Here is a 14,361-nt window from a genome sequence, read left to right as displayed (position 1 = left end):
TAGCTCTTAGTTTGGCTGATTCAGCAGGCATCAGCTGAAATTTGAGTCATCTATAAGGGCCTTAAATTATAACAAATGAACAATTGTTATTTGCATTCTACACAGACTATTCTTTAGTTAGCTGGCCATATACGAATGTCCCTATAATCAGTTTGTGAGATGATGCAGCGTGGTGCGGCAGCAGTAAACACTCAGAGTCTAATTGCAAAAAACAGAACTCATATTAAAGTTCAAGTTTGGCAATTCACAACAAGCCTTGCGGGAAGGCACCTGACCGAGAACACTCCCAAAATTAATGTCTAAACCGCTGGCAACAAAAGTGAGTACACCCCTAAGTGAAAATGTCCAAATTGGGCCCAAAGTGTCAAAATTTTGTGTGGCCACCATTATTTTCCAGCACTGCCTTAACCCTCTTGGGCATGGAGTTCACCTGAGCTTCACAGGTTGTCACTGGAGTCCTCTTCCACTCCTCCATGATGACATCACAGAGCTGGTGGATGTTAGAGACCTTGCGCTCCTCCACCTTCTGTTGTAGGATGCCCCACAGATGCTCAATAGGGTTTAGGTCTGCAGACATGCTTGGTCAGTCCATCGCCTTTACCCTCAGCTTTTTTAGCAAGCCAGTGATCGTCCTGGAGGTGTGTTTGGGATCGTTATGTTGGAATACTGCCCTGTGGCCCAGTCTCCGAAGGTAGGGGATCATGCTCTGCTTCAGTATGTCACAGTACATGTTGGAATTCATGGTTCCCTCAATGAACTGTAGCTCCCCAGTGTAGCAGCCCCAGACCATGACACTTCCACCACCATGCTTGAGGCTGCATTCATACCTGAGCATTTCAAAGTTGCGCATTTTTTACCACATTCTTGCCGCAATTTTGTTCAGGTCACCAATGTAAAAAAGGCAGAAAACTGCCTGTAATATGCCCCAAAGAAGCTCATGCTCTTTTTGTGCTTAGGGCGTTTCTCAGGCATTTTGCTTCAGGTGACAAAACGCTCAGATGTGAACAGGGGCCATTGAAATGAATGAAATTTTGCTTATTGGCCGTTTTTCAGGCATTTTACGAGTGTTTGATGAGCTGAAAATGCTCAGGTGTGAATGCACCTCACTGTAGGCAAAACACACTTGTCTTTGTACTCCTCACCTGGTTGCCGCCACACACGCTTGACACCATCTGAACCAAATAAGTTTATCTTTGTCTCATCAGACCACAGGACATGGTTCCAGCAATCCATGTCCTTAGTCTGCTTGTCTTCAATAAACTGTTTGCTGGCTTTCTTGTGCATCATCTTTAGAAGAGGCTTCCTTCTGGGACGACAGCCATGCAGACCAATTTGAAGCAGTGTGCAGCGTATGGTCTGAGCACTGACAGGCTGACCCCGACCCCTTCAACCTCTGCAGCAATGCTGGCAGCACTAATACGTCTATTTCCCAAACACAACCTCTGGATATGACGCTAAGCACGTGCACTCAACTTCTTTAGTCGACCATGGCGAGGCCTGTTCTGAGTGGAACCTGTCCTGTTAAACCACTGTATGGTCTTGGTCACAATGCTGCAGCTCAGTTTCAGGGTCTTGGCAATCTTCTTATAGCCTAGACCATCTTTATGTTAAGCAACATTTTTTTTTTCAGATCCTCAGAGAGTTCTTTACCATGAGGTGCCATGTTGAACCTCCAGTGAGAGAGAGTGAGAGCGATAACACCAAATTTAACACACCTGCTCTCCATTTACACCTAAGACCTTAACTAACGAGTCACATGACACTGGGGAGGGAAAATGGCTAACTGGGCCCAATTTGGACATTTTCACTTAGGGGTGTACTCACGTTTGTTGCCAGTGGTTTAGACAATAATGGCTGTGTGTTGAGTTACTTTGAGGGGACAAATGTACACTGTTATACAAGCTGTACACTCACTACTTTACTGTAGCAAAGTGTCATTTCTTCAGTGTTGTCACATGAAAAGATATAATAAAATGTTTACAAAAATGTGAGGGGTGTACTCACTTTTGTGAGATACTCTATATTATAAAAGAAGCATACATAAACCACAATCGCATTGTCTAATTTAAGAATCAAGATGTGACAATTCTCAAAGAGTGGTAACTTCATAGTGTACTGTATAACTGTATGTACAAGCAGCCAGTAATCGTCATCTTACCTTGACCTGTGTAGTCAAAGGAATCTGCTTCATCTGGAGTATCAAGGTCATCTACATTAATGTCCAACTCATCTGGGGTGTCAAGGTTGTCATCAGACAAGAGGGAACCTTCACTGTGGTCCAGAGACAAGTTTATGTTGGGAGCTGTGAGCTTTATTTTTCTGGCATGAGAACCATTCAGATCCAGTGAATTAGGAGGTTCTAAGAATACAGTAAAAATGTTCATATAAAAAGTATGTTTTTTAGCTGTTTTTTTCTATAGCAACACCAAGATGCATTTGTTTATACCTAAGGAAATTCAGATCTTGCCACACATACGTTAAATAAGCCCAAGGGTTAGAACAACAAAGTGTCTACCCATTACATTTTACAGTGAATAAGTATAGTTTACCTTTGTTATAAAAAATTAAAAGCCAGCTTAATTAGGCCTCTTTTGATAGCTAGGAGGACTGGCTGCTATAGTCCGTCACTAGAGTACTTCTCAACCCATGCTGACAATCTTGTTTGTCATAAATTGATTGATCTGTGTTTCATAAACAAAAGTTTTCAGCTGCTTACGTATAGGCTATATTTTTGTTTTTTGCTGTATTATTAAGTAGATATAAAGTAACATCATAAATACCACTCTTATTTTATGTATTGTTATATGTCTCCCAGTGTTGATAATCTCTTGGATTAGGAATCACCCACATTTTGCAGAAAAACCTTGACGTGGTTCATGGTTTCCACATATTTTCATTAAAATGTAAGAAATAAGACTTAAAGTGTTACTAAACCCACTACAGTAAAATCTGTCTGTATATGCAGTAAAGCATGCTTGTTATACTCACTGTGAAACCTAAGGGACTATTCCACCTGCATTGTGTAAAAATGCTGTTTCATCCTGTCTACTCTGATCCTCCCCTCCTTCCACTGTCCCCTAATAATTTTCTGATTACACTGAGTCTATCGAGTCAGGCTGCACATGCTCAGTTTGGTGTGTGTTGCTAGAGAGGTTTTTTTTTTTCTTGGGAAAATGCATGTGATCAGCACAGAGCCAAATCAGCACTGTCCAGACAGAGGGTCAGGGGTCTTGCAGTCTCATAGGAGAGTCAGAAAACTCCTCCTTCAAGCTTTAACCAGTGCTTGGCTAGACACTGATAAAAGTCACAAGAATGCTATATACTGCAGATGAGAAAAAGTATTTAGCCGTTTATATTTACTAAAATAATTGCATTTCAATGTTCTTTGGAAGACCAGATATAGTGAATGCAGGTTTTGGGTTTAGTAACACTTTAAGGTGATTGTAAACGATCACCTTGTAAAACAACCCATTCAGCTTAAAACAGAAATGAAAGACAAAACATTTGTGCATAGATATTAAAAAAAGAAAAAAAAATATATTTTTTTTTGGGGGGGGGGGGTCGTGTTGGGACATGTCTAATCATTGGAGGAGAGTACACTGACTTCCCAGCATAGCTAGAGAACTGACCACGATGTGCTCTCCTGCTTAGTGTGGTCAGTTTATATTAGGAAAAAAGAGAGACTAGCAGGAACACCAGAGATTTCATATAAAGGAAGCAATACAAAGAGAACAGAATACTTTCTCATACAAGTACATGGTACAGCAGGCACATATCAGGAATATGAAATTCTGGGTAACAAGCACTTAAACTCAGTAAACTTTGTTGGCTATCTAAGAAAAGTGCTTGGATTTTTATTTTATGTGCTCATAGCATGCTGCCTCTTTTTAGTTGTAAACTGGTTGACCTGTTTATTTTTTTTTTCTATTTTTGGTTTAGATGACATAAACAAACTATGCCTCTCGGTAAATTCCTAGATAAGTGCAGTTAAGGTAGCAAAAATCCCAAATATGTATTTGACGTTATAATAATGTACTGTACTGTCATGGAATCATTATCAAACACTGTATATATTGTATCAAATACTGAAAGAATTGTTTAATTGAATTGAAATAGCTAAACAACAAAACATAAAAAGAAATAACACATATAAATGAATGTAGTATTACTTAAATGATCAATCAAATCATTGTGTGGCTGTTCTACAGACTAATTAGAAACTAAGAAAGGCAAACTGCTTTTTTCTTCACAAGTGAAATTAAAGTTGAATCACTTCCCATGTTTAAAAATAAATAATTTCCTGCACCATTGTGACAGTACGGGTGTAACTTCACAGAACAATGCTACCATAATGAATAAATAGAAATGTTGAAAACACGCTTATAATTAAGGAAGATGTCATTAGCTTCTTTTACCAGGTCTGATTTCTGCTGCATCGTATGGGATGTCCATTCCCACATTATCCAATACTGGTGATCTGAAAAAAGAAAGGACTCAAAATTAGTTGTTATGTTTTGGACTTAAAATGTAAACATGAAATACTAGATTTACTAGTCTTAAAAAAAAAGTATCATAACTAGGTGTCTGCTAATCATATTCAGATTTATATGTCTTCCAATTAAAGTAGACCCTGCATCAAAACAATTATATCCTGGAATTATGGCCTAGATTTTTTTTCTCTTCTATGTAAGATAAATATAACATGTAAACCGGGCCCGACAGGTGGATTGTGACCACGGCTCTGCCTCCCCCAACCTCCGTCGCTCTCCTGTTAACTGCAGAGCAGAGAATGGGAGGCGGGAGCTGGATGGAGGACGGGGGTGGGAGCTGCTTAGTGATTGGTTGCTTGACATTCCTAGCAACCAATCACCAGCTTGCTAATATGAACTCTGACAAACAAGTACTACCTACACAGCGCTGTGTGTATGTGGGGGGAGGGGGGACAGAGGAGGGCATGATGTGAAGGGGGTTAGATGACACTGTTTTGGGGGTGTACAGGACACAAATGGGGGCAGAGGACACTACAGGGGGTGTTTTAAAAGGGGCAGAGGACACTGCCTTGAGGGGGGGGGGGTGGTTACAGAAACCTACTGTGGGGGGAGGGGGGCAGAGGACACTACAATGGGGAGGGTGATGTGAAGGAGGCAGAGGACACTGCATTAAGGGGGGGAGTACAGAACACTACTGTGGGGGGGTGGGGCAGATGACACTGTTATAGGGGGCAAAGAACACTACAGTGAGGGGGGGGGGAAGGGGCAGAGGACACAGCATTGGGGGATACAGGACACTACTGTGGGGGAGGGGGCCAGAGGATAATACAGTGGGGGGGGGGTGATGTGAAGGGGCAGAGGAGATTGCATTTGGGGGGTACAGAACACTACTGTTGGGGGAAGGGGCAGAGGACACTGCTATTAGGGGCAGAGGACCTGGGGGAGTGATGTGAAGGGGACAGAGGACACTACTGTGATGCTGTATTTTTATTGGCAAATGTAACTTTTTTTTTTTTTTTTTAAGGGCCTGCATAGTAGACCCCGCACGCCCCCCCACAACCCTGATGTTAACCATTACCCTATGTCATGCCCCAAACACTGCATGCGGCCACTGTAGCTTGGAATATAACTTTTTTATCTGTTATACCAGCCCAGAAATTCCAATCAGCTGTCATGTGATATATGATGTCAGATACCCCCCCACTTTGTTATATGTCCCTTGCTTACAGTCTTCGGTCACTCAAATATGGAACCTTTAAAATATACTCCTATATATGAGATTAAAAGAACATTTGGACCAGATAGTGCTACTTTGGAATATAAGTGCACTTTTTACATGACTATGTGACCAAAGGGTCTGGATAGTCTTACCCACATGTAGTTATCTGTCCATGCAATGACTGTAGTCAATGGTTTCATAGGGGTGGAGACTGAATACATTGTAACAAGGCACAAGGAAAGGGACATTGGGGATATGGTGTCAGTAGATACATAAGGCTGACACAGAGTTTGGTGTATTGGCTCTGTGTGCCTAGAGTTGGGCCTGTCCCTGACAATGTTCAACCATAGAAGACTGGTGAGCCTTTGCAATACAAGCTGGTGTACAACCTGGTCAACAGTATTGGAAAGAGTAGAGCTAAGAAAAAAAAACAGCTGCCCTGGAATTGTTTTGTATGCTTGGAAGCACTCTCTGGAGGTTTCTTTAAGGCTAAGTGACAGTAGAACACTTGCATTTACAATTCTGTGTCACAAACCTCAATCAGCTGCTACAACAAAGTAACCTTGCCTCATCCAAGGTAATTTGGTAGATGTTTAACCACTTCAATACCAGGCACTTAGACACCTTCCCGCCCAGGCCAAATTTCAGCTTTCAGCGTTGTCGCAATTTGAATGACAATTGCGCGGTCATACAACACTGTACTCAAACAATTTTTTTATCATTTTGTTCCCACAAATAGAGATTTCTTTTGAAATTTTGAAAAAAAAACAAGTTTTTCTTTGTTTGTTAAAAATTTTTGTAAATAAGTACGTTTTCTTCTTCAATGACAGGCACTGATATGGATGCACTGATGGGCACTGATACAGCGGCACTGATGGGCACCAATGAGGTGGCACTGATGAGGTGGCACTGACGAGCACTGATGATGGGCACGGATAGGTGGCACTGATGGGCATTGATAGGTGGCACTGATGGGCACTGATAGGTGGCACTGGTATGCGGCACTGATGAGCACTCATAGTTGGCAGCGATGGGCACTCATAGGCGGCACTAATGGGCACTCGTAGGTGGCATTGATGGGTAGTTATGAGTGGCACTGATGGGTACTTATGGGTGGCACTGATAGGTGGCATGGATGGGCACTGATAGGTGGCACGGATGGGCACTGATAAGTGGGCACTGACAGGTGGCACCGATGGACACTGATGGGTGGCACTGATGACACTGATTGGTGGCATTGATGCCCCTAAGGGTGGCATTGCTGGGCATCGCTGCAATATAATGGTGACAATCAGTGCCCATTTGTGGCCACTGATTGGCACAGATTGGGCACTGACTGGGCACATGTGGATGGCCATGGGGTACATACCTGGCCATCCACATGTTGCCCTCTTCCCTGGTGGTCCTAGTGGCCATCCCTGGTGGTCCAGTGTGGTCATCTGAGGGGGGGCTGCGCTGATAAACAATCAGCGCAGACCCCCCCTGCCAGGAGAGCCGCCGATCGGCTCTCCTTTACTCGCGTCTGTCAGACGCGAGTGAGGAAAAGCCCATCAACGGCTCTTCCTATTGACATCGTGATCAGCCATGATTGGACACGGCTGATCAGGTGATAAAGAGCCTCCACCGGAGGAATGACACACCGCTCCACCGATCATCCGCGATGCGGGCCCCGCGGGCGTGTGGCGGCATGTTATCCTGCTGGACGTCATATGACTCCCAGTCAGGATAACGGAACCACCGCCCGGCCGTCAATCCGCTATAGGCCGGGCGGGAAGTGGTTAAAGCTTGCTATTCCATAGCCCTAGATTGGCCATCAATGCTGGCTGGAGAGTTCGACAGAGTTTCTTCTTGGCCTATTACAATGCTACAGTGTAACATTCTACCAATGGATATTGCTATACAGGACCATCTTTGTACAGATAGCTGGCTTTTCAGAAGGGACTGTTGCCACTAGTTGCCCGGAAACTATGATACACAGCGTTTTTATTGCACTTTTTCCTTGGTGAGGCTCTGAGTCATTAAAGAACATTATACACAGTTACTTTGCCTTCCATTTGAGAGTTTTATGAGCTCATGTGGACTTTATATGTTACTGTGTAGGCATTTAATATTTGAATTTGAACTTGCCTATAATGTTTGTAAAGTAACAACAGTGCTAATGTTCAGGTTCCTCATCAAGGTTTTAGTGGAACTAAAGGCAAAAATACTTACCCGATCTCCAACACTGGAGTTGGCATCTTGTTCCTGGCTTCTTCCATCCTCCTCCATCTTCCTTCTTGCTTCTTTTATCTTAACTGGCCAGTGCAAAATGATGTCACTCCTGTGCATACGTGGGAGTCGCTCATCCTGCCCTACTGACACTGTGCCAGAAATTTAAACAGAGCTGAGCATGCGCAGCTTCATGTTTATTCCTTTAGGATTGCGAACAGGCGGGTAAGTGCATTTTATTGCAGAAGGGACAACTGCAAAAAAATGCCCGCCCGTTTGCAATTTTTGTTTTTTGCACATTTAGTTTTGCTTTAAAGTTAATGTGCAAACCACTGCTCCCTGTTAATGAACTGTTAAATTCCAGAATTTCAGTAGGCAGCCAAGGATCTGGCATTATCTGTTAGGTTTCAATTGCTGTCTATGTGGTTTGTTCTCATCTTCTGTCCTGATGACCGTTGTTTGCAGGACAAAAAAAGTGAGGGGAAATGTAATACTACACAGTTGTTAGAGAAACAAGAGTAAAGCCTCTTACACATGATCGGATTGTTGGCCAACAAAACCATGGAGTTTTGTCCGAAGGGCGCTGGCCCAAATTCGTCTTGCATACAAACGGCAAGGAATTGTCGGCCAACAAATACGAATGTAGTGACGTACTACGTTGTTTTTCAGCTCTTTAGCACCACCCTTTGGGCTCCTTCTGATAATTTCGTGTTAGTAGAAGTTTGGTGAGTGTTGATTCACGCTTTTCATTTCACACTTTTCATTTTGCGCTTTTCATTTCATGCTTTTCAGTTTCTGAACGGCGACCAGCTATGTTGCAGGATCGGAGGAGATAACGTGTTATTTATTATTGGCCTTGGAGTTATTGCTTTGACCCAAGTCCTGTCCAGGAACAAAAGGAGGAAGAGTTCTTGGACCAAAAATTGGTTGCTTTATTAATCGTGACCAATTATGTCACATGCCTTTGCTGCGGGAGCTCCAGGAGAATAATCCAGATGTTTTTCGGAATTATCTCCTGATGACGGACCCCTGCTTTCACCAACTCTTGGCACTGTTGACCCCTTTATTAAAAAGCAGGACACATGCATGCTTTTATTTTATTTTTTGGTTAAATAATAATTATTTGATTTGGTATATTTTCTATATTTTTGGATGCATAGAATGCACTTTTTGGTTAAGTTATATTGGCAGATAGCATTTCTGATTTTATTTGTTTTCTTTTTTTAATGCACAATAAAAAAAATTGTGGAGAATAATGCTTGGCTATGTGTTTTACTTCAAATGACAGTTTGGGAGTAGGCAGTTACATTTAAAAAAATACAATGTAAAATTGACAAGGAACACCAACATAGTTGTATCTTTGATCTTAAAAACTATGGGATAATGGTGTTGTGGTAACTTGCCCAAATAAAAAAAAAAAAAAAAAATCATAATAATATTATTTTTGATATCACTAGAAAAAAAAAACTTTAAAAATTTGTTTGCATTAACTCCATCAGTATCACCAAAGCGGCTTCATTATTTCGAGATTTCATAATTTGCCACGTCACGAATGTTAATTCTCCATTACGAACGCTAGTTTACAAGACCGACTGCTTCTGGCTCGTCCTTGCGTGCGAGTGTGCGTGTTTGTACTTTGGACTTTTGTCTGACGGACCTGTGTACACACGCTCGGAAAATCCGACAACAGACATTTGTCCCCGGAGAATTTTAAAACCTACTATCCAACATTTGTCTGCGGAAAATCTGACAACAATTGTCCAATGGAGCGTACAAACGGCCAACAGCCTGTTATCACCCATTTCCTGTCAGAAAAACTGATTGTGTGTATGAGGCTTAAGACTGGCCATACACCATTTGAATTTTTTAAGAATGTTTTAAGAATGTTCGTTCAATTTTCTTTTTTTTTTTTGGCTTGAGTTAAACTTTTACTTATAACTGAATGTTATTGGAAATAAATGAACAAATACCGTATTTCAAATACAGAGAATTAATTTCAATAACAAATTGTTCTAAAAAAATATAAATATATTGTTTTGTTTTTTTTTTTTGTTTTTTGTTTTTTACTTTTGTTTTTTTATTGTTTAAATATTTTTATTTAAATAATGTATGATACAGTAAACAGGTGTGAAACATAAAAGTAGCCATAATAAACTAACATATGAATAGCTATTCATATGTGGGTGTGGAAAGCAGGTATTTGGCCTGAGGAGCCATAGCTAAAGGTCTAGTAGGCTCATTCGAAGGAGGCTGTTACTGGCCCGCATGTGAGTAGATGAATGTGAATAAACGTGTCTTTCCCAGCATAGCAATAGTAAAAAAAATAAAAACTAACAATGCTCCCAAGTAAAGCCAATATTTGGCCACTTAATAAAGAAAGATGGTTTTACAGGGAGTGATAGAAAGAGAGATATAGAGGGGAAGCTTGGGGAGGAGGGGGGAGAGAGAGGGTGAAGTGGCGAGAAGAGAAGGAATAAGGAGGGAATAAGGAGGGGAGTAGTGGGGACAAGGAAGCCTCAGGTGTGTCTAGAATGTGCAAAGTGGAGCTCATCAGGGAACTTCCCACCTGTTTGTTTGATTTTCTAATTGTTAGTGGTCAGTCAGTTTTTGCAGTGAAAAGAAAATTGAAAGAAGTGGAATGGAATTTGTTTCCCTAATGAATGAATTTCTAACATGTATGTTTTTGTTCAGAAAAGTTAATCACTTCAAAATCAAATGTTAAAGCAGTCATTAAGTGAACTGAGAATTTTTGTACAAATGTTTTTTGAAAATCTACTAGTGTGTGACCATTTCTAGGGTGAAATCTCAAATTAGAACACCTGTTTGGATGACAACTGTCCAATCTGGGAAATATATACTGATTTGCTTTGGGTAATCCTTTCCCAGCATGAGATATAAAATGAAATGAATCTAATACATTTTGTTTGTGGTGGGTGCGGACGGTAGTGCGAGCGGCAATTAAGAAGTGTAGTGGCAGCTGCTGACAGTAGTGGTTAATGGTTTTCTGTTGCAGGACAATTTAGATATATAAAGAAGGGTCTCTTTTTAAATACTTTGACATATTGCTGGATCCTTTGGAATTATGTTATATTGGTCTTGGTTAGGTAACAGAGTAGCTGCAGATAATTTTGGTACCTGTGCAAGTGGTGTTGGGGCTATAGGTCATGGAGTCTCTCTCTTTTTTTTTTTTTTTTTTTAATTACTGATGTTATTGGCTAGTGGTGACTGACAACAAAGACGGTATACTTATTCTGTCTCATCAGGCACAGGTAGCAGTTATGTTTTATCCATTTTATGAATATCGACTTCTTTAGTTACTTTGTTTCACTGCGCCAGAAGTAAAAATATCCCCACTGTTACTGAGTCCTGCAGACTTTCCCTTTGTATACTGTTTCTTTCTTTGGCCTTCTTGGTTATTCTGGAAAACTTGTGAGACACTGCTACCCTTCAGTTTGCATTACAATTTGCTTTTTTTTTTTTTAGATTATCTGTGTTGAAAATATTGTGGTCGGCTGTGCTGCTTATTTTAGCTATCTGTGTCAGCACAGAGTTTCCATTCGTATTCTTGTTCTACAGACTGTTGCTTTGGTTACTACATAAACACCACTTTTAGGCAAACTCAGAGTTATTACCATTGCTACAATCAACAGTAGTCAGCAAGGGATAAACTTGTGGGGGAGTCTGGCTTCTGTGTTGCCTAAAGATGCAATAGAAAAAGGGAGGCAGTGAGTGGGAATTTGTGGTTATGGGGCATTTGCAGGAAGGTGCAGGAAAGGAGGAAAGTAAAGCAGCAGTTTAGATGCCAGCAGGCTGGTTCCTTCTTGGCACTTTAGTCTGCAGGCACCCTCCCTGTGTTGGAGGGGTGAAGTGTGCCAGAGAGATGAGTAATAATAGGGAGAGGAGCTCTTTCCAAACAAGGAAAGTGAGAGCTGTGCTAGAGCAGTGAGAGGTGTGAGAGCAGGAGCTGTCAAAGGGGAAGAGGAGCTAGGGGAGAGTTGGGCTGGAGCAGAGAAATGTATGAGAATAGGAGATATCAAAGGGGTAGAGAAGTGGGTGCCGATATGTGCTGCAGCAAGGAAAGATGTGGGGGTGGGAGCTGTCAAAGGGGGACAGGGGCCAGTGAATAGCTGTGCTGGAACAAGGAAATAAGGGAGCAGGTCCTGTCAGAAGAGGAAAATAGAGTAGAGGGAGAGTTGTGCAGGACTGGACAAAGGTGTGTATACATGTCCTTTACTATTATAAAACTGTCAGTCCTGACCATTGACAGATACCCTTGGATACCTATGGTATATTATATATACAATATATATAAGTATTATATATACAATATATATAAGTCATCATATTGCAATTCTGTGTAATAGAAACAATTGATAAAGATAAAAGGGAAGATAAATTAATAAAAAAGATAATATATAAAATACCAACAATAGTGTCACAAGAATAACAAGTCCATTCAACATTAAACAGTCCCCGAGGCCGAGCCTCCGATGATGTCAGTTGTGACGAAACACGTAGGATGTAGATGCCATAAGATAATATTTTCAGGAGTACTCTGTTAAAAAAAAGCACTGGGGTTGATTTACTAAAATGGGAGTGCAAAATCTGGTGCAGCTGAGCATAGTAGCAAATCAGCTTCTAACTTCAGCTTTCTTCAATTAAACTACGACAAAACTAAACATGAAAGCTGATGGGTTTCTATGTAGAGCTGCACCATATTTTGCACTCTCCAGTTTTAGTAAATCAACCCCACTGTGTTGATTTAAACATGTGAGTAGTTTTCGTTATATGTATGGCTTTATGCTACGTGGAGCGTCTGGCTCCTTTTGTATTTGTCCTAATATGATCCTGTAACTTGTGAGACCGAGTGGTATCCTCTGGGCTCATTTGTTTTCCTGGATAGTTATACTAACCTAAATGCTTTTTGACTTCTCTGATTCAGGGGGACTTGGCTCTGCGGTAAGCCTCTTGTGTGAAATAAAGAAGAGGAGTATGCAAGTGGTGTGGATCACATCCAGTTGAATCCCTTTCATCCTCACACACTTTTTTGCACTGAGATTATTACTGTGGGACTTTTTCCACTATTTTATGGTGAAAAGACTTGGTTTGTTTATTTTTGTGACACTATTGTATTTTATTTCTCTTTTTTTGAGTCATCTTCAATTTTATCTTTAGCAATTATTTTTATTGCACAGAAATGCATTATGATGATGTACATATTTTGATTAGCACAGCACTGGGTTTTCTATATTCATTTCAATAGCCACAATAAATTAAATAATAGACGCCCAATTGCTAGTCGTGCTTAAATGCACCTAAATGCATATGCAAATGGCTTTAGGCGCATTTTTGATGCTGCTTTTCTCCTGCTAGGAGAAGGGCGTTTAGAAGAGCTGGGCAAATACCCAGTGTGTATAAATTCCTTTAAAAGGAATTTACTATTTTAAGTGGAGCTTGATGCAAGGTTGAAGGTAATGATGTTTAGAATAAGGACATACCGTATTTTTCGCTCCATAAGGCGCACTTTTTGGGGGGGAAAGTGCATGTGTGTCTTATGGAGCAAATATTGAGCAGGACTCCCCCCCCCTGTCGCCACATCACATACCGGGCCGGCCGTAATCCGAGGGGGACAGCCACAGAAGGGAGGCAGCCAGCGCCGTATGCGGGAACACACTGGTGGGGTCAGAGCGGCAGGGATCATCTTTTTCGGGCCTGGTCAGACCCCAGCAGCACGCATGAGATGATATAGCAAGGGAAGGGGGCCCGGCCCGGGTAGAAGAACCCATCCCAGGAGGCTTTGCAGCAGACGAGCAGTCCCAGTGCACGGAGGCGTGCCGTATGGACACTCAACGTCACTACGTGTTGCTTCGTGCCCTGGGCCTGTGTTCTATCAGAATATGCAACCAAAGTGACGTTACGTCACGGCCATCTTGGTACACCCGCACTCTTCGTCAGTAAGCCTAGAGTTAGAAGTCAGCAAGCGGACATCTTTATACACCCACCGGAGTCTTGCTTTTTACAGTTATTTTTTTATAGTAAACTCAGCAGCTTTCTGACAGGACACCTGCTCACCTGCTGCCATTAGTAAACCTATGGCATAGTGTAACCACATTGGTCGCCCCCTCACTCATAGGTCCCAGCAAGCCAAAACAGGGCCAGTCAGACCAGCAAGCCACAACAGGGCCAGTCAGACCAGCAAGCCACAACAGGGCCAGGGACCGGTTGCCAGCTCAGCCACCCACTGCAGGGACCGGGTGCCAGCCCATTTTGTTCAGAATATTTTTTTTTCTAGTTTTTCTCCTCTAAAACCTAGGTGCGTCTTATGGTCAGGTGCGTCTTATGGAGTTAAAAATACGGTAACTGATTTCTGCAAATTAATGCAAAGTTCAGTATCCTATTAGTATCCAAGTATTGATAACCAAGGACTAGAGGGGCACATGTCAT

At 41.7% G+C, this 14,361-nt stretch overlaps 1 protein-coding gene across 15 annotated transcripts in view; it reads right to left on the bottom strand.

Moving 5' to 3' along the window:
• The window catches only part of PRUNE2 (prune homolog 2 with BCH domain), a 446,654-nt gene that overhangs the window by 109,484 nt on the left and 322,809 nt on the right, over positions 1 to 14,361 (bottom strand). For all 15 annotated transcript variants that reach the window (XR_012245008.1, XR_012245007.1, XR_012245012.1 and 12 more), the window contains exons 10-11: positions 4,416 to 4,477; positions 2,159 to 2,359 (exon numbers count right to left, since the gene is read on the bottom strand). Coding sequence is in view for 10 of the 15 variants with exons in the window: in XM_073634004.1 (XP_073490105.1) it covers positions 2,159 to 2,359; positions 4,416 to 4,477 (263 nt within the window). In the remaining 5 variants the exon portion in view is untranslated. The remainder of the gene's footprint in view (positions 1 to 2,158; positions 2,360 to 4,415; positions 4,478 to 14,361) is intronic.

Source organism: Aquarana catesbeiana, linkage group LG01, assembly GCF_042186555.1.
Source record: "Aquarana catesbeiana isolate 2022-GZ linkage group LG01, ASM4218655v1, whole genome shotgun sequence".
NCBI classification, from domain to species: Eukaryota; Metazoa; Chordata; class Amphibia; order Anura; family Ranidae; genus Aquarana; species Aquarana catesbeiana.
The sequence above is the reverse complement of the archived record's forward strand: the minus strand, read 5'-3'. Positions and strand labels throughout refer to the sequence as shown.